The sequence below is a fragment of the Falco cherrug genome, chromosome Z (genome assembly GCF_023634085.1).
Source record: "Falco cherrug isolate bFalChe1 chromosome Z, bFalChe1.pri, whole genome shotgun sequence".
In the NCBI taxonomy this organism is placed as follows: Eukaryota; Metazoa; Chordata; class Aves; order Falconiformes; family Falconidae; genus Falco; species Falco cherrug.
In genome coordinates this window covers 11,750,406-11,772,425 of record NC_073720.1, presented here as the reverse complement: position 1 = coordinate 11,772,425, position 22,020 = coordinate 11,750,406, and the positions used below count along the sequence as shown (strand labels likewise).

Here is a 22,020-nt window from a genome sequence, read left to right as displayed (position 1 = left end):
ACACCCGGGCCCGCCCCGCCACCGACGCGACCTGCGATCCCCTGGCCGCCCGACAGAGCGTTGCCGAGTGGGTCCCGAGCGTCGTACGAGGGTTGCCGAGCGCTGCCCGAGCATCCCCGAGAATTCCCGAGCGCCGCCCGAGCGTTCCCGAGCACTGTCCGAGCATGCCCGAGCGCCGCCCGAGTGTTGCCCGAGCATTACCGAGAGCTGGCCGAGCGTTGCCCGAGCGCTCCCGAGCGCTGCCCGAGCTTTGCCGAAGTAGGTCGGGAGGGCCCCTGCGCGGCCGAGGGGAAGCCAGGCCGGGAGCGGCGAGTAGTGCGGAGCGGTGAGTGGGGCTGGGGCGGCCAGGGATGGTGGCTGTGCGGGGCGCGCTGCCCGGTGTCCCTGGCCGTCCTGTGGGCGTTTGCGCTTGTGTGTTTGCGGTCGAGGCCACCCTGAGGCCCCCGGGCAGGTGTTGGTGGGGCTGTCCTTCACCCCCCGCAGTATGTGCTGACCCCCCCTTACGTCTGTGTGGAGCTGGGGGGGGCGGGGGGTGTTTGTGTGTGGCCGGGGCTGTGCGTGTGTCCCCTGCACGCCTGGGTGGGTGGGTGGGTGTGGGTGGGACTGTGTGTCTGTGCCTCGTGTGTGCAGAGCCAGGCTGGCCGTAACCCATTTACACGCCCGTGTGCTGTGTCTAGACCCTTGGCTGGGTCTAGACCTCCCTGACTGCCCCACATGCCTGTGCCCGGCCTGGCTGTCGCCATTCTTGCTCTGTTACAGCACCCAGCCCTCTCTCCGTGCCCACTGTTGGGTTTTTCTTGGCAGGTGTGCAGCAGGGCTGTCCAAGCCATGATTGAGGTCTTGGCCAAGCTGGGCCGTGGGCCTGTCTTCCTGGCAGGAGAGGTGCTGGAGTGCGTGATCACTTTCACCAACCCATTATCGGCCTCATCGACGTCCGCCAGCAGGTACAGCAGCCCACGCCAGTGGGCCCTTCTGTGCATGAAGCCTTGAAGTGGCAGAGCTGTCTGGGTCCCTCAAGAGGGAACGGACCTCCCTCCCTCCTGAGCAGCCAGATGTAGTCATGGCTGGGTTGTGGGGCAATGGTGCCAGCTCAGCCCCTGGTGACTCCCCTGACCGAGGTACTCTTTTAAGGGTGCTTTGTGCCATCACTGTTTCAGAGCTGCAACTGACATAATTGTTCTGGTTTTCTGCCCCCAAGAAAGAGACAAAGAAAAAAGTATGCAGTTAGAGATGCTCTTAACTTCCCCTCAGGTGAGCCCTCAGTGACGGGATTACTGGCAGAAAATGAAGCCAAACTGGCTGTCAAAGCAGGATATCTAGTTACACCAGGGTGACAGTCTCACAGGGCAACATCCAGACAATGTCATTATTTCCTGCGTTTATGGAAGGACCTCTCTTTGTCAAGCCGCACACTGAGGTATTGGTGTAACCTCTGCCTCCAGAGCTGGCAGGCAGAGAGATGAGCGCTGCCAGGCGTGAGAAAGAGGCAGCCTTCTGTGGCAGCATTTTCTGTGGCCCAGCCTCCGAGTGCTGCATCTCCCCTGATCATTACTGTGTCTGAAATGGGTGTTGAGGAAATGCGAGAAGATGGGAGCTTCCTATATTGGCTCACGGGGGTGACTCCACATCATAATTAGTCGCCCAAAGTTTCCATGCCTGCTGAGTGTATGGCCTTGTCTGATTCTCCAGCGGGTGGAGAGTGCTTTCTCAATTTGAGCCCTTCTTGGGAAGTGTCCATTTCCAGCCCTGTCAGGTTCAGCATCTCTTCATCACCAGCATGCATTTCACACGTGATTGTTTTGGTGAGCCCACCTTCAGTGCTTGCAATCTCAGCAGCAGTAAAGCAGTCTTCTGTATTACCACTGTAGGGCTTTATTGCCTTCCTTAACTTTCCATCTTGTCTTCCTGGTTCATCTTCCTTACTGCATTCAGCTTTTGAATTCAGCTCTGGCATAAGCAGCTAGCTTTCCAGAGTTTTGTCTTGTGCAGTGGCAGTGCGTTTTCCTGGTTCCAAAACATGTGGAACTGCAAAGGTGGCAGGTGGAACAGTTTTGGAGGTTCACAGCAGAGCTACAGGAGATTCATTTAGGAGTTTCATGTGTGTTGTGGTCCTTAAAGAAAATACCTCTTGAAAAAAGGAAATTTTTTAGAATAAAAGGCAGGTGACCAAACTGATGAGACTCAGCTAAGACAGTGGTGACACCACATACATTGGTGGCTTGGAAATTGAAGCTGTGAGGTGCTTAAAGGCAGGAGCCAGATCAAAGCACAGTCACTGCAACAGGGAGGTAGGCCCGTCAGGCACTAGAAGCTTTCGGGGCTGGAAGAAGCTGCAGTGCAGGTGGGGGAACCAAGAAGCACTCATTTCAGGCTTAGAGACAGAATGGAAGGATAGTAAGTAAATGGAAGATGGTGAATTTGATTGTGGTGTACAAGGCATACAAGAAACAAAGCTTTTCTGCCCAAAGCGTGACCCTTGTGAGCTACAGGAGTTGTAGGGGGAGGTGAGAGAGGAGGGAGATGACCTCACAACAGCACGGGATCCTTCTGCACCCTGCCAGCTGGACAAGCCAGGTCTATCAGCAGGAAGGCAGATAAAAGAAAGAAGGAAAAAAAAAAAGATTCAAAATACAGTGTTTGAAAGTACTGTAATTATACTAAGCTTATATAAAGTTCATTGTCTCTCAAGCAAGACCATTTTTCTATTTCTATATAGCAGATATGTTACAACAGAAAACCTTTTGGCAGCCCTTGTGGAAAAGCCATGCTGGTACTTTTGAAGATACAGGATTACAGTTGTGGAGCTAGAAGTAACTGGGTAGAGTAACCAACACATGTTTGGGTAAGGGCAACCAGCACATACAAAAGATCAAATAGGGCGTTGTTAGTCAGCGGAAACAAATGCAGCACGCCCTTTTTTCTCTGATTCGTCTAGACGTTTAACTGCTCTGATGTGTCACATCAAGAGATACCTGCATGTCACAAAAAATCCCTGTGCCACCTAGAACTCTGGTGTCAGTGGTTACTAATCAGATCATGACGTTAGAAAACATACACTGGCTAAATTAACACCATTACTATTGAAATAAAGATAAGATGAGTGTTTTGGAAACTGAGAGGTGTCAGTAGCACCATGGGAGATGCCGTGTGGAATGGCTGAGGTCATAGCGGTGTTCAAAACATAAGACTGTTTTTCATGCTAGATGCAACCAATTCTTGTGGCTGTAGAGGCAGAGCAAAATGACCTCCTCTATAACTGTCAGTGAATCCTTTGCATCCTGAGGAGAAAATAGGTCCTTATTAAGGACCTGGAAGCATTATTCTCTGATGGTCTTATACAACCAAAAGTTGATGTTCTTGAGGGGGACAGTGCTGTGGGGAAGGAGCACCTCTGTGCCCCACCTGCCCTGAGGAGTGTCGAGCTTGGGGCAGCCGGGGTGCTGAGGGCAGGGGCAGCTGAACCCAGGTTGCAGGTGTTTGTTACTTTTGAATTTTCCCACTTCCCTGATGGTTGTGTTGTTACTGGTGGCACCTTGGAGTGCTGCTCTGCATGTCACTTCTGGCTTGGGATTTAGGTCTTCATGGCTAAAAGTCCTCTGCTGGGCCTGGCCCATGTGCAGCAGCTGGAGGTGCCCTCTCAAAGGTGCAGTCTGTGACCAGCTCCAAGCTGTGGCTGATGAGAAAGGTGACCAAGTTAGTAGGTCTTTGGAACAAATCTTGGGACGCTTGACCTCAGCATATTTGCTGGAAGATCCCTATAAGATTCTGCACAGGCTACCTGGTCTCTGTCCTTGTAGATGGGGTGGCTTCTGACTGCGCTGCTTGCGGTCTTCTGGCATGTGTGTACAGTGGGCTTCTTGGGGCAGGGGTGTTTCCTCGCTCAGTGTCAGTTCTGTGCCCAAGGTCTTGTGGTTTAGGCTACAAATATTGCTGCTGAATAAGATCCCTCAGGCCACAGAGTCAGGCCTTGGGTGAAACTGCTGTCAGCATCTGGGGTGGAAGTGGATTTGGGTCAGCACTCCAGCCCCAGCTTGCTCCGAATGCTTGTTTGGAGCAGGGCATCAGTGACAGTAAAGCAAGGCCTTCTTCCTTCCAGACAAGCAGTCCCACATGGAGCTGAGCAGCAAGAGCTGCTCTTCTCCCAGTTCATGCTTGCTGTAATCCAAGTTTAAAGCGCAGACACGACTATTGCTCTTCTTTGCTCTCAGTGAGATGCTGGCGTGGGCCAGCGCTCAGATCCACTGCCAGTTTCATGCCAGCGAGAACCGGGTAGCGCTCCCTCCTTCTGATGGCAGCAAGCACGATGTGCAGGCAGAGAATGAGACAGTCTTCGTCCCCAACAGAGGTGAGTGCCATTCTTATAACCCCGGGCAGGGACAGCAAGAGCACAACGAGCAGGAATCAAGCAGACTATAATGTGTGTCTTGAGGGCAGCATGTGTAGAAGTGAGTGGAAAGTCCATGTTGCTTTCCTTGTGTAATTCCCTGGTGATGGCTACTGCAGGACCTGGTTAATACTGGGATCAAAGTGGCACTAGTTTAGAGTGAAACATGAGGGCTGTCTGTCCAGCTGTTCTGGGAATGTCTCATGATCTGACCAGGGCATGAGATGTTTCCTCCTCAGCCCACTCCTCCCCGTTCCTCCCCAAGAGGATAAGGCCCAGCTGGCCTGGGCACAGCCCAAGTCTGGGCCGCATTCATGTGGTTCTTCTCTTCCAGGAGAGCGTGGTCAGTGTATCCTGTCCACCCCACCAAAGATTCTCTTCTGTGACTTGCGACTGGATCCTGGGGAGTCAAAGTCCTGTGAGTCCTGTCTTCTTTTCCCCTGCTCAGAGAGCTCACCTCTGGGGAGCCCTGCTCTCAAAGCTGGCTTTGCAGAACTAAGTGCTGCAAGTGGGAGACCCTGGTGCTTGTGGAAGGCAAGATGCTGTGGTGGGAGTGTGAGTGCTAAGGAACTGCGTTGTCCAGATTCTGTTCTCCACCGTATGAGGGCTGCATACTGCAATGTGTCCCTCAGTCCTGCCCCTGGCCTGCAGCCTTTGCTGTGTAGCTACAAGGCATGAAAAGTTTTGAAATACCTGGCTGCAGCTGAAGGAACAGTTATGCACACCTGCATTACCCTGCCTTTATTTCTTCAGCTGCACCAGAGTATTCTTGGGATTTAGGCTGGCATCCTTCTAAGGTCTGTGCTTCCTCTTCACGTTGTGGCTGTCCTGGAGATCACAGTCTTCTGCCTGTTCTGCTTTTCCTGCTGTAGAAGTGAACAACTTCTCATCTTCTCTGCTCAAAGCTCTTCATGTCTCCAAAGCCCTCAGACAGTGTCATTCCAATGGGTCCCCTTTAAGCTCTCCTTCATCACTACTTTCCCTTCTGCTTTAGAGAAATGTTTTTCCTTTTCACAAGGAAGTTGCAGCAACTCGGTTTTGTTGTACCAGGCAGCTTTCTCTACCTGAGTAGACAGCTGTGAAAATACAAGTATGTGCTGTTGCCTCGTTCAGTGGCTGCATGACCCTGTCTGTCAGTTCGTGTTGGACCTCCTTTGCATTCTGGCAGCCCGTGGTCTAGCAGCAACATAACGTTAAGTGTTGCAGGCTGCGTGTGGAGAGCTTCTTTGGGTTGTCCTAGGGATCTTCTGGGAATGGTTCGCAGAGACCTCTCAAGTCACAGAGCAAAGGAAGCAGAGAGGCAGTGCCTGTGGTGGAGGGGGCTCTGCTGGAGTATTGAGCTCTGGGAGGTGAGAGCAGAGGTGCAAGTGAGACCAGCAAGTTGCAGGCTGTGAAACTGGAACTGTGAAACTTTTGAAACTGCGGTCTCCTGCCTTTCTAGGCTTGGAGGAGCCTGACTGGAGGGAAAGGCGGACAGGGTAAAACCAACCTGGCTTTGGCTAGGTGCTTTGCAGAGTGGGGCAGTGCTGTTGGGAGCTGTGCCTCCTAAATTGGAAAGCCTACTGTCTGAGTATGTATTCTACAGCACCATGTGGGGGAAAGGAGCTGGCCCTGCCACATTGGAGCCAAGGACCACTGTACTTTCTGAAAGTGGCTGTGCCAGGGAGGAGGAAGTGGTAGAAGTCTCAGCTGGCCTGAGGCTCATCTGGATTCTCCTGTGCTCTGTGCTGCTGGCAGGTGTGGGGCTGGAGCATCCAGTCCCTGGGATCAGGGGAAAGACCCTTTCCCAGCACATCTCAGGCAGGCTTGGCAGTTGCTGGGAGAGCAGATTGGTGACTACAGTCCAACCTCCAGGTGGCTGGGATGAATTGAGAAGATTTCCTTGTGTGCAGGCTTTGTGGGTGGAAGCTGTTCAGCTCCCAGCTAATCTAGCGATAGCCTGTCCTTCCCGGTGATGCTGCACTGTGTGTATCCATCTGCTGGGCCACTGAGTGACACTGGCACAAGCAGCTGCACCTGCCTTTCACTTGGATGCAGCCCCATAGCAAGAACACAAGCTCTTCCACATTTTGAGGATCCTTTGCTGTGTGTTACAGCCTTTCCTCTTGGTTGTGTGATGCGCGCATCTATAGAATGTGTCGTGTGTGATGCTGCTGTGTGTGGCATTGGGCTTTTTAGAACTGAAACCCCTGTATCACAGCCCCAGCTCTGCCAGGCTGCTCACATCGATCCCATCAGCTTGCTGTACCGCTCGTCTCACACAAGACTGCAGCTGGCATGCTTGCAGATCATTCCTGGGGGCTCCTGCCAGCTCTGTGGAGGCAGAGTTAAGGCTGTGTGGGTGTGTATCTTAATTCTTCATTTCCTGTTTTTCAGAAGTTTTGAGTTTTCCTGCACAGTTTGGAAAGGCAAAAAAACCTCCACCCAGAAATCTTAATTCTGCTTTAGCAAAGTACTATGTTATTAAACTGTAGCCAGAGCTGGCACACATAGCTGAGGTTGTGTCAGGCTGTCTCTTGATAAAGGCCTTGTTTTCAGTTGCTGACCAGCTTATTCCCCAGTATCTTCCCCTGGTTATGGTGCCTATATGTTGAAGTTGACTCACCTCCTAGCCCTTTGACACACTGCCCAGACTGAGCTCTTTAAATTTGTCACCATAAAATATTTTCTCAAAGCCCTCAAGTAATTTCTGTGGCTGTTTTTGCCTCCTCTCCAGTTTTGTAATACCTTTAAATATTTGGTAGATCACAGAGAGGGGAGGAAATAGAAGCAGCCCAGACACAGGCCGGCAGCCCAGCCAGAGGGTGCAGTGGGTGGGTAAGGAAGGCATCCATAACACCAGGAATGTACTTCCTTCTGGGGTATGCATGGAAGTTGGACTTCCGAAGCCTCAGCATTCCTGTGCCAGGTAGCAAACTGCCCGTCCTCCTCAGACAGTGGTGGTCCCTGCTCAGAGAATCCTCATTGGGCATGAAGGTCTTTGTGAGCACTCTTTTTAAGCCTGGTACAGGGGGTTACAGCAGTCTTCTTCCTTCCTTGGAAATACCTGATTTTCCTCCCTGTCAGGACAGTTCTCAGCTTTATACGCACCCTGGTCCAGCAGAACAGCCCTGTGTTTTAAGGTGTGACAACCTGTGGATGCTGTGCACTAGCATAGGCTTTTTTCTTCCTTCCAGTCCCGTTATTTCAAATCTAGAAGTTATATTTCAAATGTAACACTAGCTTCTAATCTAAGCCTCGATGTTTAGGATGTACCAAACTTGGGGAAGGATCTGTAGTTTCACAGCAGGATGCTGCCATTCCTCTGGCAGGGTATGCCTGCATTATGGTGGGGAAGTCAGAGAGGCGGAGTCTTTCCACAGTTCACTGTTTGCGCCTTTCTTATTATACAGCATGCGGTTTGGGAAAACTGTAGAAGTGTTCACACTGCGTCAAGAAGGGTTGTGGTTTGTGTGGTGTCCAAGGGGCTTTGGGAAGGCTGAATGTGGTATAAAGCCAGGCCCCAGCATCTCAGAAGTCTCAGTCAGAGGCTTTGCAGTCTAAGTCATCAGTCTGTCAAGGGGCATACGCCACAGGTTGTTGTGAAGGTCTCTTAATTGTTTCTTGGCCATTTAGACCAGTACTTCAGAGAAGAACACAGGAAGAACCTAATTTTTGCTGCTGAGTTTGGGTTTTGGCAAATATCAAGAGGGGCACATTGGCACCTCTCTGCCATGTGGGGCAGAGCCCTGAGGAAACCTCAGGGTGTCACTGCATCGTGAAAGCGATGTGCAAAGGAAGTGCGCAGAGGCAAATCCAGGTTGAACTCGTGATGAGTAAGTTTAGCTCTCATGTGTTTGTGTTCCTGGATTTTACATCTTTCACATTCTTTTGAGGCAGAGTTGAGTGTGTGTGGTTGTATGTGCTGGAAGCAATGTCTGGATGACAGTGCATGTGATGTGAGGAGCAGTGCGCTGGTGCAAGGAAGCCGGGGATGTGCTTGGCCTGCTGTGGAGAAGAGGAGACAGCAGAAAGCACCAGCCACTGTCCCTAACTCAGCACCATGGCCCATCCTAACCCTTGCTGCAGGGAGCCTGTGAGCAACAGCTCCCGGAGCTTCTTTTGGCCTTCAAAGACAATCTTCTCTGTGCTCCTTGCAGATTCATACTGTGAGACGCTGCCCATAGACGGCCCTCCCTCTTTCCGGGGACAGTCGGTGAAGTACGTGTACAAGTTGACCATCGGCTGCCAGCGTGTCAACTCCCCCATCAAGCTCCTGCGCGTACCCTTCCGTGTTCTCGTGCTGCATGGTAAGGCCACGTGCTGCCTTTCCTGCAGACATGGGCCTGGCTGCACCCTGCCCTGCTGACACTCTCACTTCCTCCCCCAGGGCTCAAGGATTACCAGTTCCCACAGGATGAGGCTGTTGCACCCTCAAACCCCTTCCTGGAGGAGGAGGAGGGCTTGAAGAAAGACTCTCGCCTGGCAGACCTGGCAACAGAACTGCTCATGGTGGCCACTTCCCGACGCAGTCTGCGTAGGTCATATCCCTTGCTTGAACCTGCTGTTCTCACCTGAGTATGAAGCACAGCTCAGGGCTCACTATAAGAGTTTCTTGCTGGCAGAATGAAGCTCCAAGTGGGGCTGTGGAGGAGCTCCATCAGAGCCTGCTTGGGTCAGAGTTTCCCAGGGTCTCCTCCCAACCAGTCTCAGGCTCTTCCTACTGCAGTGAGAGAGACCCTCTCCCCAGCATACTGCAGCCAGCCTGTGGTGTACTTGCGCTCACTGCAGGCATTTCTCAAAAGGAATGCCACCTCCAGGGGCTGTCCTTCACACCTAAGCAGCAGACGTGGGGTCATGTCTGCTGGGCTCTGTGATTAAGCCAGAGTGCTGTATGGAGCAGAGCCTCTTCTTGCTGCGACCCTTTCCCCACTTCTTATTGCTGCAACCCTTTCCCCGACTCTTACTGCTCCACAGACCTGTATAACATCAGCAACACTCGTGGGAAGGTGGGGACGTTCTGCATCTTTAAGACTGTGTATAAGATCGGAGAGGATGTCATTGGGACCTTCAACTTCTCAGAAGGGGACATCCCATGTCTGCAGGTTACTGCTCACTGTGGGGAGAGGCAGGGTTTCAGGTGGGGGAGAGGGAGTGGGGATTGGGGTGGTATTGGGCTGCTGTGGTGTTTCTACTGAGGGTTTCTAGTGGGACCCAGCTGAGACTCCTTAGGGTGTGGGATGGGGAAGGGCTCCAGTTCTGAGCTCGTTTTGGAAATGGAGGCCCCAGGGCTTTGCATCAGGACCCTGTGAGATTGTGTGACCAAGCACCTTGCCAATTGCCCTGCAGTTCTCTGTGAGCCTGCAGACGGAGGAGAGCATCCAGGAGGAGTTCCAGCGCCGGCGGGGACAGCCGGTCTCCTTCAGTACGCATGCCCGCCATCAGGAGGCCTGCCTGCACACCGCCCAGAGCAGCTTCAGCCTGCCCATCCCACTCAGCTCTACCCCAGGATTCACCACCAATATCGGTTAGTGGCCACCAGGGAAGGGACCCACCCCTGCTTCTCTCCTGTGATATCCCCAGCCCAGCCCTTGCTCAGCAGAGGGCTGTGTCCTGTGGGAGGGAGCTGGCCTGCATGAGTGGGCTTATTTGCATGCCCCCTTGCCTGGACAGCCAGTGCTGAGGCAGCTCTTGTCCCCATCCATTGTGGTGTTGGCTGCTGACCCCTCTTCTTCCCCACAGTTTCCCTGAAGTGGAGGCTGCACTTTGAATTTGTGACCTCTGGGGAGTCGGCGGGGACTTGCTTGGTTCGTGGGAGCCAGTCGGAGGCCGTCACCTGGACTGGGGTGGAGCAGATGGAAGTGGACACTTTCAGCTGGGACTTGCCCATCAAAGTCCTTCCCACCAACCCCATCCTGGCTTCCTATGTATCTCAGTTCTCCAACACTAACTCCATCACCATCTGAAGTGGGGACAGCTGGTAGGGGCTTGTGGTGCCACAACCGTGTGCTGTGGTGGGAGTGGTGGGCAGGACTGTCACTGGCATGCATCCCCTTGGGTTCATCTGGGACACCCAGGTGAGCATCAGGCAAGTGTCCCATCTGCAGCTGAAGGAGCACTGTGCTTGTTGCCATGTCGTGTGCTGCAGCCCTTGGCTGGGAGCTGGACCCTTCCTGCTTGGGTGAAGGTGCAAGTCCCAGGACTCATCAAAAAGAAATCTGCCTCCCAGGGAATGGCCTGATGTGCCTTTACCCCATGAGGGAACTTCCAACAGGGAAAGGCCCAGCCCAGGGAAAGGAGAGGGGACCTCTTCCAGTGAAATGCCTGTACCAGCCTTTGGTAAAGGCTGTGCTCCTGCAGGGAGACCCCGCAAGCAGAGATCTGGTGTCCAGGTGAGGCACAGTGGCCACCTGGGCTGGGTGGGAGCCTGCGCTCCTGCCCTGGCACACGCTCTGTCTCTTGTGAGGGGTGTCTCACACGCACAGCTTGGTGCCCCCACCACCCTCACCCAGAGCAGCCAGGTTCTGGCAGGCCAGCCCTGTGCTGCTGGCATGTGCTGGTGTCCTGGATGCAGCCACATCCTGTGGCAACACGATAGTGGTCATCGGAAACTGAGAAGTACTTGGTGCCTGAGCTGTGCTTCTGGGCACGAAGGCATCCTGCTACTCTCAGGATCCTTGGGGAGCTGGAGTGAATGTGTGATGTGCATTCAGGAGCTGGGATGGAGGACTCCCTGCTCAACAGCCAGCTCCCCATTTCTACCAAACCTTCCAGAGATTTCTTCTTTGTATGGAAAACTAATAAATGTCTGATTGTACAAAACAGCCTTCCTAAGAGCCTTATTCCTCCACTGTTCCCATTGGTGGAAAGAGTCCACCTTGTGCGACAGTCACAGGCTGGAGACCTCCTCTTTCTAATACCTTTATTGCAAGAACAGAAACATCTACACAAGGCTCTGCACAACACAGGCATGGCACCAGCTGGCTCAGGCTGCCAGAGCGGCCAGCTCCACCCTGGCACATGCAGATTGCTTCAGCTCCCTGAACCCTAGCGGGGCACCCGGCTCAGTGTCCTGCTCTGCTGCTGGGGATGGGGGCCTCCCCTGGGGACATAATCTTCTAGTGGTTTCCCCCACTCTGCCACCCGCCCCGGGCTGGCTCTGTTGCAGTATTGCCCAGGGCTGGCGTGCAGTGCTGGAGACCCCCTGCCGTCCCAGGAGCCGCAGGAGCAGGGGTGTTAGTGGTTCCAGAGGTGGGTTGTGCCCCTCGCACTCTAGGGCAGAGAAGGAGCTGGCCAGGGTGCGTGGGTCCTGCACCAAGGGCCATGGTGCTCCCCAGCGAGCTCCCAGCAGCTGCTGTGTGGGGGTGGGGGGGTCTGGGAGGGAGGAGGGACTGCTTAGCTTAAAGCTTGAGGCGGGATGACAAGAATGCTGGGATGCAGGCTAATCTGGTCCTGTAGCCCTTTCTTTAGTAGCTGGAGGTTTCCTGCCCACCTGGGAGGAGATCCCGTAGGATCTGCATTCCTGTAGTGTGCAGGGTGTCGGGTGGGGTGGGGGCCCTGGTTCAGTTCAGGAAGCTGAAGGCAGAAGCAAAGCCGTACTGTGGCAGCGCTAGGGTGTAAATGTTAACTCAGTACCATAGTGTGTGGATAGTGGTTTCCCTTGAAGGTGGCGGCAGTGATGTCTCTACGGGATGCGGCAGGTCTGGAGCATGCGGGGGATGTGCTCTGGAGGAGGGAGGATGATGCTGAGGGGTCGCAGCGCTCTGCCAAGCCTCTATCTGGTCAGCCCCGCGCCCAGCAACTTGTTGCTCAGAGGCTCAGGGGTGCCAGCTGAGCCCCACTCGTGCTCCATGCTCTCCACGCAGGGCAAGCTGGGGTTGGCCTTCTGCACCACCGAGATCTGGCAGGTCTGCGAGTCGTAGTGGGCCTCACACCAGTCAGGGAAGTCAATGGGGTGCTGGGTGCTGTGGAAGAGGGCACGGTGCCATCAGCTTCCCCTGGTTTGTGCCAGGGGGCTGCTGGCAGGGCTGTGTGGCTTCCTGTGCTGCCAGCCCCCCTGCCTGGGGCATCTCCCAGGTCAGCTTGGGCAAGCTGGGCCACATCTGGGCATCTCGCTGTGCTGAGACGTTCCCGACCCCCCTGCTTTGTCTCCCCAACTCACCCCACCACCCTCAACATGCCAGTGGGCTCCTGCCCACCTCTGCCCCTTGCTCCCCACAGTCTGGTGCCCTGCAGCCCCTTGGGGCTCTGACATTTGCTTGGCTGCAGGTAGACCCACACAACCTCCTCCCTGCGGCAGGCACAGAGGTGCCACAGCAGGGCAGCAGCACTGGCAGTAGCCCACCCCCAGTGCCCCTCAGCCCCTCGCTTACGTCTCACAGCAGCCCACGCCGATGGGGTGCAGGCAGGTGCAGAGCAGGCAGTTGGTGCTCAGCCACGACTCCCCAAGGGAGAACTGCTTCCCCTCGTACTCACAGGGAGCTGCAAAGGAAGTGAAGGGCACACATGAGCCTCCACTGGGGTACATGGGAGCCTCCGTGGCACCCCTGTGCCATGAAAGAGGAGACGGGAGACATCATGACCACCCACCCACCCTATGCTACAGACGATAGTTGGTGGCCTTTCCACCACCCTGCAGGTATGGGATGCGCAGGCATCTGCTGAGGGTGATGCTCCTGCCCATCCTCTCCTAGCCATGCCCTGCAGCTCTCCCCACTACCCCAGGGGCCTAGGGCAGAGGCAAGTGGCTCTTGCATCCATGGAGAGGGCTTATCCCGTGACCCTTGGAGTCTGAGCATCTCTGCAGCCCTGGAAAGAGGCAGCAGGGGAAAGACAGGCAGCCCTCCTCCCTTCGCTGCTCGTCCTGCACGCTCAGCCCCAGCCGGGCTCCTGCCAGGAGCTCGTCATGGCCCAGCGAGCTGTTTCTCAGCCAGAGCCCTGGGGAGCTGTTCTGTGGTTTATAGACTGCTCCTTCCACTCATCACTAGCCCACGATCACGCTCCTGAGCTCAGCACAGTCCCTCCTGTGCTTCGCAGGCACGCAGTGCAGAGCCCTGCCACCCTGGGGAAAGCTGAGGCCTCCTCTTCCCATCCAGCCTCTTCCCACCTCACCTCCCTGCTTACCTTTAGCCTGGAAGTAGCATTTAGCCTGGGAGGCTGGCAGCTGGAGGAGGAGGGAGAGCAGCAGGCAAAGCCTGCCCCAAGCACACCCCATCTTCTGCGCTCTCATGGCCACGGCCGGTGTTGAGCTGGTCTTCTTCACCGAGGTTGCCTTGCTTCTCTATTGCCCTTGCTCTTTCCCTTCTCTCTCTCTCTCTCTGCGCCTTTTTAATGCTCTTCCCCTGATCCCAACAAGAGATATTTATAAAGTTCAGCTTTACGACCCTGGCCACCAGCTGTGCCCCACTGGAAAAGTTGTAAAACTCATTTCCTGATTTGAAAGGCATGAAAACAAGAGGTAGGATCAAGATTTTTAACAAGCTGTGAAAAGCTGATTCATGCCCTCCAGAAATGTCTCCAGTTGGAAGCCCCTGTGGGTGCAAGGCTCTGCAGCAAGGGGAGATCCAAGGGACCCCAGCGGGGTTGCCCTCAGCCATGCAGTGAGCATGCAAGTGGTGAGCGTGGGAGACCCTGGACCCCGACCAGGAGAGCTCCAGGCTCCCCTCTGGTTACACTAAGCCATTTCTGATCCTCCACAGTGGCCAAGGTCTCAGGAGCATCCCATTTCACAGAGCCTGGAGCAGCACAGGTGTCCCATCAACAATCAGCATAGGATGCAATGGCACCATCCCCTGTGGGTTGGAGATGCTTGCACCCAGCTCCCAGGTACTACAGTATGGCAGTGTCACCCCAGGCTGGGCTGTGGGCCATGCCGGGCTTGTAGCCACGCATGGGTTGGGGGTGACAGCTGGTTTTTTTTGGCAGGCAGTACAGCGATTGCCACTGATGCAGGGCAGGTGAGGAGGGGTCTGCACAAGGCATGACCCAGGGCTCATGTGAGCAGCGTGTGCGGCACCCACAAGATGCTGGAGCTGAGCAGCCCCTTCCAGAGGCTAGAGACTGGCCCCAGCAGAGACAGAGAACAGGAGGGATGAAATCAGGAGGCAAAGGTGCATTTGGGCAACAAGGGACCTGAGAGCAAAATGAGGGGCTTGGCTGGAAGCAAGAAGCTGTGGGAAGATGCCACGCCACCCAGGGATGTGCCGGTGGTCTGCACAGACCCTCAGCCAGAAGGTCTGCCTATGGTTTGAACTGATAAGGCTGTTATCAGCTGGCAAAGTGAGGGAATGGGCAAGATGGAGGAGGTCAGAGCCCTGGGAGCCACACGGCCCCGAAGAGCTACAAGCAAAGGGCTGAATTGCCAAGAGAAATTTGCAGCCCTTGTCAGAGGCTCTGCCGGCAGCAGGAAACAGGGCTCCGGGGACGGTCCAGCCAGTGGCTCAGCCAGCACCGCGCCATGCCGGCAGCGAGGCAGCAGCAGTAGCGGTAGCATATGTGGGTCATCTGCCCCTGCATTAAGCTCCCTGCTTTCTGAAAGTTTGGGACAGGTTTACACCCTGACGCGTGAGGCTTAATATCCCTTCCAGAATTTGTGTTGGCATCCATTATTATAGCTGGATATTTTTGTTATCCCCATAAATGCCCAATCCCTCCTTGAATCCTGCTAAATTTTGGCCTGAGCATTTTCCTGTGGCAGCCTAATTAAGCACAGAGTGAAAAAAAAAAATGCTTCCTTTTATCCGCTTTGGATTCGCCACCTTCAGATTTGAAGGCATAGTCCCTTCATGCTGGTGCTCTGGGCCCCCTTGCTGTCCTGATGCATCCCTGTCCTGCATCTTGTGCTCTTGCTCCCAAGGGATCAGCCCTGGCTCTGCATCCTCTCTTCCCTCAAACAGTTATCCTAGTCATCTCATAGTGCCCTGGATGATGCTGTGCCTCCCTGGCAGGGTGGCTGGTGGATGGCAGTGAGGGTGGGATCAGTTGCGAAAGGTGTTTAATAAATCTGAGAAGTTCAGAGTACCTGTGAATAACTTGCTGACCACGGGGACGTGAGCCGAGATGAAGTGTATCAGTAACAAAGGAAACTGGCCCTTCGGTGCAGAGTTCTTACTATATAAGGGAGATGAAAGCATTCGTCAGAGCAGTAAATTAATAGTCCTATTGTGTGTTTGGAAAAAGAAGTCTGGCACACTAGCAACCACAATTAAATAATCCATCATTGTTTCATCACCGAGTACAGCAAATGTTAAACAAAAGCAGTGAGCTTCATTTGGAGGCAGGCATGATTTAGCCAGGCTTCCAGAAGAGCACTGAAAATCTGGGATGAGAGCATCTCTTGCCTGTGTGGAGGGGCACTGCCCCTGCTCCACTGGGGACACGGGGAGGCATTCCCAGGATTTCTGTAGCCACTCTGGTTTCCCAAATAGAGGGTTAAGGCTACCAGCCCACTAGTGGCCTTTGGGTATTTCATCAAAGCAGCTTGCTGGGTAAATGCAAAGGAGGAAGGAAAAGGGGGTCAAGACATCCCTTGGAACGTTACAGAGGGACCTGGGCAGTGAAGTGCCCTCCATGCTGTGGCTGTGTGTCAGGGGACAGGGCAGATGTTCCCCCCACAGGCCCTGCTCTTCCCTCTCCTGGTCACTCTTCTTCCCACACTTTGCACTCCTGGCACCCACCTGGCACCAGCAACCCACTCCAGAGCATTTTGTTCTGGCTCATACGGGAGGGGGCTTGCAGCTTTGGAAAGCAGCAGCTGGAGTTGGACTTGATGCTCCAGAGCTTCAGCTTGGTACCCGAGGGATGCAGTAGCTGGAGGAGCTGACACCCTCTCTGGCTGTGCTAGCTGGTGCATCCTGCAGGAGGTTTCGCTCTGAAAAGTGAAAGGGGGCAGCCGGTTTTGGTGCTCACATCTCAAGGGGACAACTGAGACCTGGGGAAGAGCCACAGAAGGGGTGCAGGAGCTGGAAGAAGTGCCTTGCTTTAAGTTCAGTCACTTTATCAGGCAGAGGCCAACTGTAGGGACTGACTACATGTCCTGGCATGCCGGTGAGGAGCAGTCAGCACCCTTGAGCATCCCAGGTCTCTACAGAAGGTCAGATCCGTGCCTCAGCATCCCCCTGGCAGGACCCAGCTGCGCCTGCCTGGCTCAGCTCTTGTGCTGCAGTTGTGCCCAAGAAGGGCTGGGTGCTGCACCCCACAGCATTGCTGGCTTCCTCTCCAACAAAGGTTGGGAGCCCCTCTGCAGAGCTGCTGTTCAAGCCCCTGGTGCCAGAGGATGGGACCCTGTGGACAGGCAGGCACGAGCACCCGAGCCAGTGGGTGCTTGGATGGGGTGAGCTCTTGTCAGCAAGAGGCATGGGGGTAATAAACGATGCTGGACAAGTTGCCATCAGCAGGATCCAGGAGTGTTATAAAACCTGAATCTCCTGAGCCTTCAGCTGGGACTGCAGCTGCAGAGCAGGAAGCAAACAGGATCCCGGCTGGCATTGTGAAAGCAAACACCATAAATCCGAGGAAGTGCTGCGATTGCTGTTTTAGGCACTGGGGAGCTTGGCTTCTGCTCCCCACAAGTGCTTTATTTTCTCTCTAAACAGAAAAAAAGAAAAGAACCCAACCCCAACTTATCACTGGGCTGAGCTGTCCCAGTGCTGCCTTGGGTCCTGGGGAGGCTGTGGGATATGGGCACTTCTCACCCAGCACCTTGAAGATGCTTCAGGCCCCAGGGCAGCAGGGAAGGGTGCAGGCAGCACACAGGTAGATGCCAGCTCTGAGTTATGTCCGCTCACCTGAACACTCACCACTCCTCGGAATGGCCAGATCCCAGGGAGAGGTGATCGGGGGGTCAGAGAGAACTAGGCAACCAGGAACCTGGAAGGGGGACAGGAGGGGACAAAGAGTTACCCAGGGAATGACAGACAGCTTACTCCATCCTTCCTCCTGCAGCTGGTAAGCCAGATGGGATAGACTGGAAGTACAGGTGGGATCAGAGCCAGCCCCACCAGACTTGCTCCAAAAAGGGTACAAAGCAGAGGGGACATGATGAAAACCTTCATGTCACCTTACTCTGTAGGTTGGCTACATGCTGCATGGAGTTCCATGTCACTAGAGGAGCATGGGTGGGAGGCTTGCTGGTATGCCCTGTGTCTCCCACGGGTGTCCTTGGCCTTAGCACCCACACTCTGACCCTACTCGCAGGGTAGAGACATTCCCACCCCATGGGTTGGGTGCAGTGATTTACAGGGGCTCTACAAACCCGGGGTGGATGGTGTCTGTGGGGTGGGGTCTGCTGTGGGCTGGTGTTGGTGGGTCCTCAGCTGTGGGATGGGGTCTGTTGTGGGATGTGTCCATGGGTCCCAAGCCATGGGGTGAGGTCTGCTGTGGGCTGGTGTTGGTGGGTCCCCAGCTGTGGGATGGGCTTTGGCCACCCCAGGCTGTGTACCTTCTCCCTGCAGCTGGTGGCAGGCTCTGTGGTCTGGGCAGCCCCATGCCAGGGCTCCCTCAGGCTCCCTTGCCCTCTTGCCCTCTCTCACATGGTCTCATACTCCCTTGCTCACCCCCATGCTCCATCCCTCTCCATCATCCTTTGGCACTCTCCCGGGCCATTTATCCCAGCTGTGGCTGCTCTGTGCCAGGCCAGATTTTGGCACCAGTGGGTTAGCCATGCATCCCTGCTGCCTTCAGCCCTGGCAGGGTGCTGGCACCCACCCTGGCACCCCAGGTACCCCAGTACCCTAGGTGTGCTGCAGCCTGTGGCTCTGCCCAGGCTCCCCTCAAGGAAACGTGCCGGGAGGGTGAGAGGTGTTTAGGAAAACAGGTCTTGGCACTTGCTGGCCATCCCGGGAAAATAAAAACATCCGGGCGGGCAGCCGCATAGTGAGTGCGAGAGGCCGGCACTCCATAAATCCCCTGGAGCAGGTGCTTTGTAGTCGGCACAAGGAAATGAGCACATTATTCAGCTCAGCTTAAACCCCGAAACGTTTCCTGTCCTGTGAGTCAGAAATATCCCTGGGAGATCATTCCTGGGCCACGCAGGAGCCACACCAGCCAAAAAAGTGCCATGTGCCTGTTGGGCCTGGGGAACTGCTGGGGAGGTCAGGGGTCTGGGCACCCCATAATGGAGGGAGTTTTGTCATGGTAGTGCCATGCCACTGGCACTGACCCTGCCTATGTAACTGCTCTGGGATGTGCTGGGGAGCCCCTGGGGACTCCCAGACCTGTCCTGGGCACCATGTTCCGGTAGGTTGCAGTGACAGGGAGAGCCCCAGGGACACTGGGGCTTTCTGAGTCCTGGATGGATCCCGCAGATCTTCTCCGACCTCTCTCTGGGATCAGAAACACAGATCCCCCTGCACTCTGTATCACCCCAGTGTATCATGGGCTGCTGATTGGCACCCATGGGAGCGCCTCAGAGTGCCACCCTGTTTTAGAGACATCCTACAAGAAAAGTCAAAGATGGCCAGTGGCTTCATGGCGGAAGAGACCACCTGGGCATGGGCCTGGGAGTCCCAGAGCAGATGGAGGGCAAAGCAATGCAGCAGGTGCCCCCAGCTTGGCACAGTCAGTGCTTGTAGGGTGTCACTGTGGGTCTGAGGCATGGAAAGGTGTGGGTGCTGGGTGCTGTCCCTATGAACACTCAGGGTAGCGGTAGATGATACAGCTGCTGCATTATCCATATTTTTTCCCTTTAAAATATTTGCTTCTATTCAATTTTTTCCACTAATTGGCACACAAACCCCAAACGCAAACTGCTCCCATCCCTGTGTGTTTCACGCCCACCTGGCCATAGCTGCCCTGACCTTCTGGAGGTGTTCCTCTCCCATTTGGGATGGAGTGGCTCCTACAGCACTGGGAATGGAAACCCTAGTAGGACTCTGGCTCCCACTTGGATGGAGATGGGGACCCTCAGTGGCGCCTTCTCCGTCCCTGCCCTCTTCCTATGTCTCTCCTTTGCAACCCTGTTTACAGACCCCAGCCTCCAGCAGGAGGCTGCTGCTGCCCATTCATGCTAGACCTTGCTGTGACCCAGAGCCATACATGCCCTGGCACAGCAGTAGCTGCATGACTCCTTCACCTGGCCCTGGTGCAGCCAACTGTGCCGCATGTGGTGCCTGCCATGTTCTTTACATCCACCTCCTGAGGATGACAGGTTTCTGGCCTCACTCTTGGTGCAGAGGTGAAGGCGCTTGGCAGGGCCCTGCAGCCTGCTAGCTTGCATTACTGTGCCCCAGGAGTTGGAAAAACACTTTTCAGCAATTAAACAATCATCAGCATTGGGGACCTGGGGCTTAGTTATGCTTGCTGGGAACGTGGAAAGCAAGATGGGAACTTTGTGGGCATAAGCTCCCCGGGGTGGGTGGGCATGGCTGTGCCCTTGGTGCCCACCATGCTCTGGTGCAATGTGAATACCACCATGTGCCACGATGGACTGCCGCAGACCACCACGGACCACCATGGAACTCTGTGGACTGCCATGGACCACCATGGATGACCATAGTCTGCCATGGACCATCATGGACTTCTGTGGACTGCCATGGATCACCGTAGTCCACCACGGACTACCACAGACCACCATGGACTATCATGGACCTCCATGGACTGCTATGGACCACCATAAACAACTGTCACAGACCACCAGAGGACAACCAGAGGTGTCATGGACCACCAGGGACTGTCATGGACCACCACGGACAGCCATGGACTACCATGAGCCACCACGGATTACCATGGACCACCACTGTTCACCATAGACCATCATGGACCTCCATGGACTGCCACAGGCCACCAGAGACCACCACAGACTTCCCCTGACCACCACAGACTGCCACAGATTGCCATGGACCACTGCAGACCACCGGGACCAAGGTGCTGGGCACAGCCCCATGGAAAGAAAACCTGTCAGCTCCAAGATGTGGGAAACCAAGTGCAGGAAGACTGAAACTCAGCACGAGAGCAAAGGGTGTTACAAAAACCCTAAAGCATGGTGACACCCAGCCCCACACACCCCAGGGAGCAGGCAGGGGGGGCAGCGAGCACACCGAGCCCCATGAGACCCCATCCCCACCTCAGCTCCTCGGCCACCACGCGCGCTTGTGGGGGGGCCCTGGTCCCACAAGGGACGCAGAGGTGTGGCAGCCCCTGTGCCCTCCGGGTGTCCGAGCGGCGGCGGGCACGGCGGGGCACGGTGCAGCCGGTGACCCCAGCCGTCGGGGTGCGCGGTGCCCGGTGTACAGCGCACCGGCGGCGGTGACCGGGCCCCCTCTACTGGCATGTACGCGCAAAGACGGGGTGCCCCGGCACCCACGGCCCCTCCCCCGCCCAGGGCACCCCATGCACCCATCCTGCCTGCAGCGAGTCCCCCCGGGGGCTGCCTCCACGCTCCTCTGCCTTTTTTTCCCCCCTTAATCTTTTTTGTTGGTGGTGGTTTTTTTAACTTGCCAGGGTTGTTGCCTCCACTGGCTGCATCCTGCCTGCCAGCAGGTCCTGAGAGAGCTTCAGCACCTCCTAGACAAGTGACTCGCTGCCTGCTCCCTGCCCGCTGCAGGCAGGGAGGGGACAGGCTGCAGGCTTTTCCCACACAGGCTGCTGCCAGCCCCTTTGCCCGCTGCTGCACCCTGCCCTGTGCCACCAAGTGAGCCCAGCTCAAGGCTTGGAAATGCCACCGTGGCTCAGGACACGAGCCCTGTGGCTGGGCTGCCTGGCCTGGGGGCATGTGAGGGGCACAGAACCTGGCACCGTGGGCACCCTGGCAGCCCCCAGCAGCAGGGCAATTTTACAGAGGCTGTGGTCGCTGGTGGGATTGTCACCAATCCACCATGCCTAGCCCCACACCCCATGGGGGAGCACGGCCAGACCCTTCCAGGTTCTCCTATATTTGTTGCCGGCTGGGTTTCACCGTCCTGCGGCAGCGCTGTCCTTCATCTCAGGCACTGCTGCCGGCTCCGTGCCGTGGCTGGACGTGGGTATTTATAGCTGGCAAACCAATCTGCCCGGCTCGGGTTGTGCCGGCCTGGATGAGCTGAGCTCCGTGACCCTGCAACGGGAAGGACCTGCCACTCATGGTGGGGACACCTGCAGTGGCACCAGCAGGGACAGCAAGAGGGGCCGTGATTCCTGGCAGCCCCAGCCGCTGAGGGACCCATGCTGGGTCACCCCAAGGGTACCACACGCCTGTGACTCTGTTCTGCTCTGGTGTCCTGCCCCAAATCCCAGGAAGGGACAGGGACTCCCTGCCCACCGCTCAGCACAGCATCCCTCACACATCCCACACCCGACGGGACCTTGCAGGGACAGCGGTACCAGCAAGACCAGCGGGGTCCCTGTGCAGCCACTGGACTCTGGCTGCAGTCCTCTCTGTGCCCCACACACGCATGTTGCCCCCCCCCAGCTCTGAGCCATGGGGCAGGGGCTGTCAGCGCGAGCACACACCCCGCCATGGGAGCAGGCAGCAGGCTGGGAATGAGAGGAATGCACCGCAGGCATGCTGCGCCCGCCGAGCCCCCCCTGCCCCAGTGAGGCCCCCCCCCTGCAAACGCAGGGCCCGTCTGTGTCCCCCGAGGCTGTGGCAGGCCCCCAGGCAGCCGGGGCTGGCAACGCCTCGGGTCCTTCCCCAAATCCCTGGGGAGGACCGGCACTGCCCTGCCCGGGTAATCCCAGCTCCC

At 55.9% G+C, this 22,020-nt stretch overlaps 2 protein-coding genes and 1 long non-coding RNA gene across 3 annotated transcripts; 1 reads left to right on the top strand and 2 right to left on the bottom strand.

Moving 5' to 3' along the window:
* Positions 1-192: 192 nt before the first annotated feature.
* Positions 193-11,185, top strand: RGP1 (RGP1 homolog, RAB6A GEF complex partner 1). The gene is made up of 9 exons (XM_055699091.1): positions 193-325; positions 805-944; positions 4,209-4,345; positions 4,719-4,802; positions 8,524-8,673; positions 8,754-8,900; positions 9,341-9,468; positions 9,713-9,890; positions 10,106-11,185. The coding sequence occupies exons 2-9, from the start codon at positions 829-831 to the stop codon at positions 10,327-10,329; spliced, it is 1,164 nt and encodes a 387-aa protein (XP_055555066.1). The 5' UTR covers positions 193-325; positions 805-828; the 3' UTR covers positions 10,330-11,185.
* A 142-nt stretch (positions 11,186-11,327) lies between these two features.
* On the bottom strand, positions 11,328-15,198 carry MSMP (microseminoprotein, prostate associated). The gene is made up of 4 exons (XM_055699305.1): positions 15,121-15,198; positions 13,487-13,643; positions 12,736-12,844; positions 11,328-12,327 (listed from the first exon to the last, which is right to left on the bottom strand). Exons 1-4 carry the CDS (start codon positions 15,196-15,198, stop codon positions 12,138-12,140), a joined length of 534 nt encoding a protein of 177 aa, XP_055555280.1. The 3' UTR covers positions 11,328-12,137.
* A 124-nt stretch (positions 15,199-15,322) lies between these two features.
* Positions 15,323-21,770, bottom strand: LOC129734730 (uncharacterized). Its single transcript, XR_008730264.1, has 3 exons — positions 17,149-21,770; positions 16,039-16,232; positions 15,323-15,472 (listed from the first exon to the last, which is right to left on the bottom strand). It is a non-coding gene; the product is annotated as an uncharacterized LOC129734730 (long non-coding RNA).
* Between the last annotated feature and the right edge of the window lie 250 nt (positions 21,771-22,020).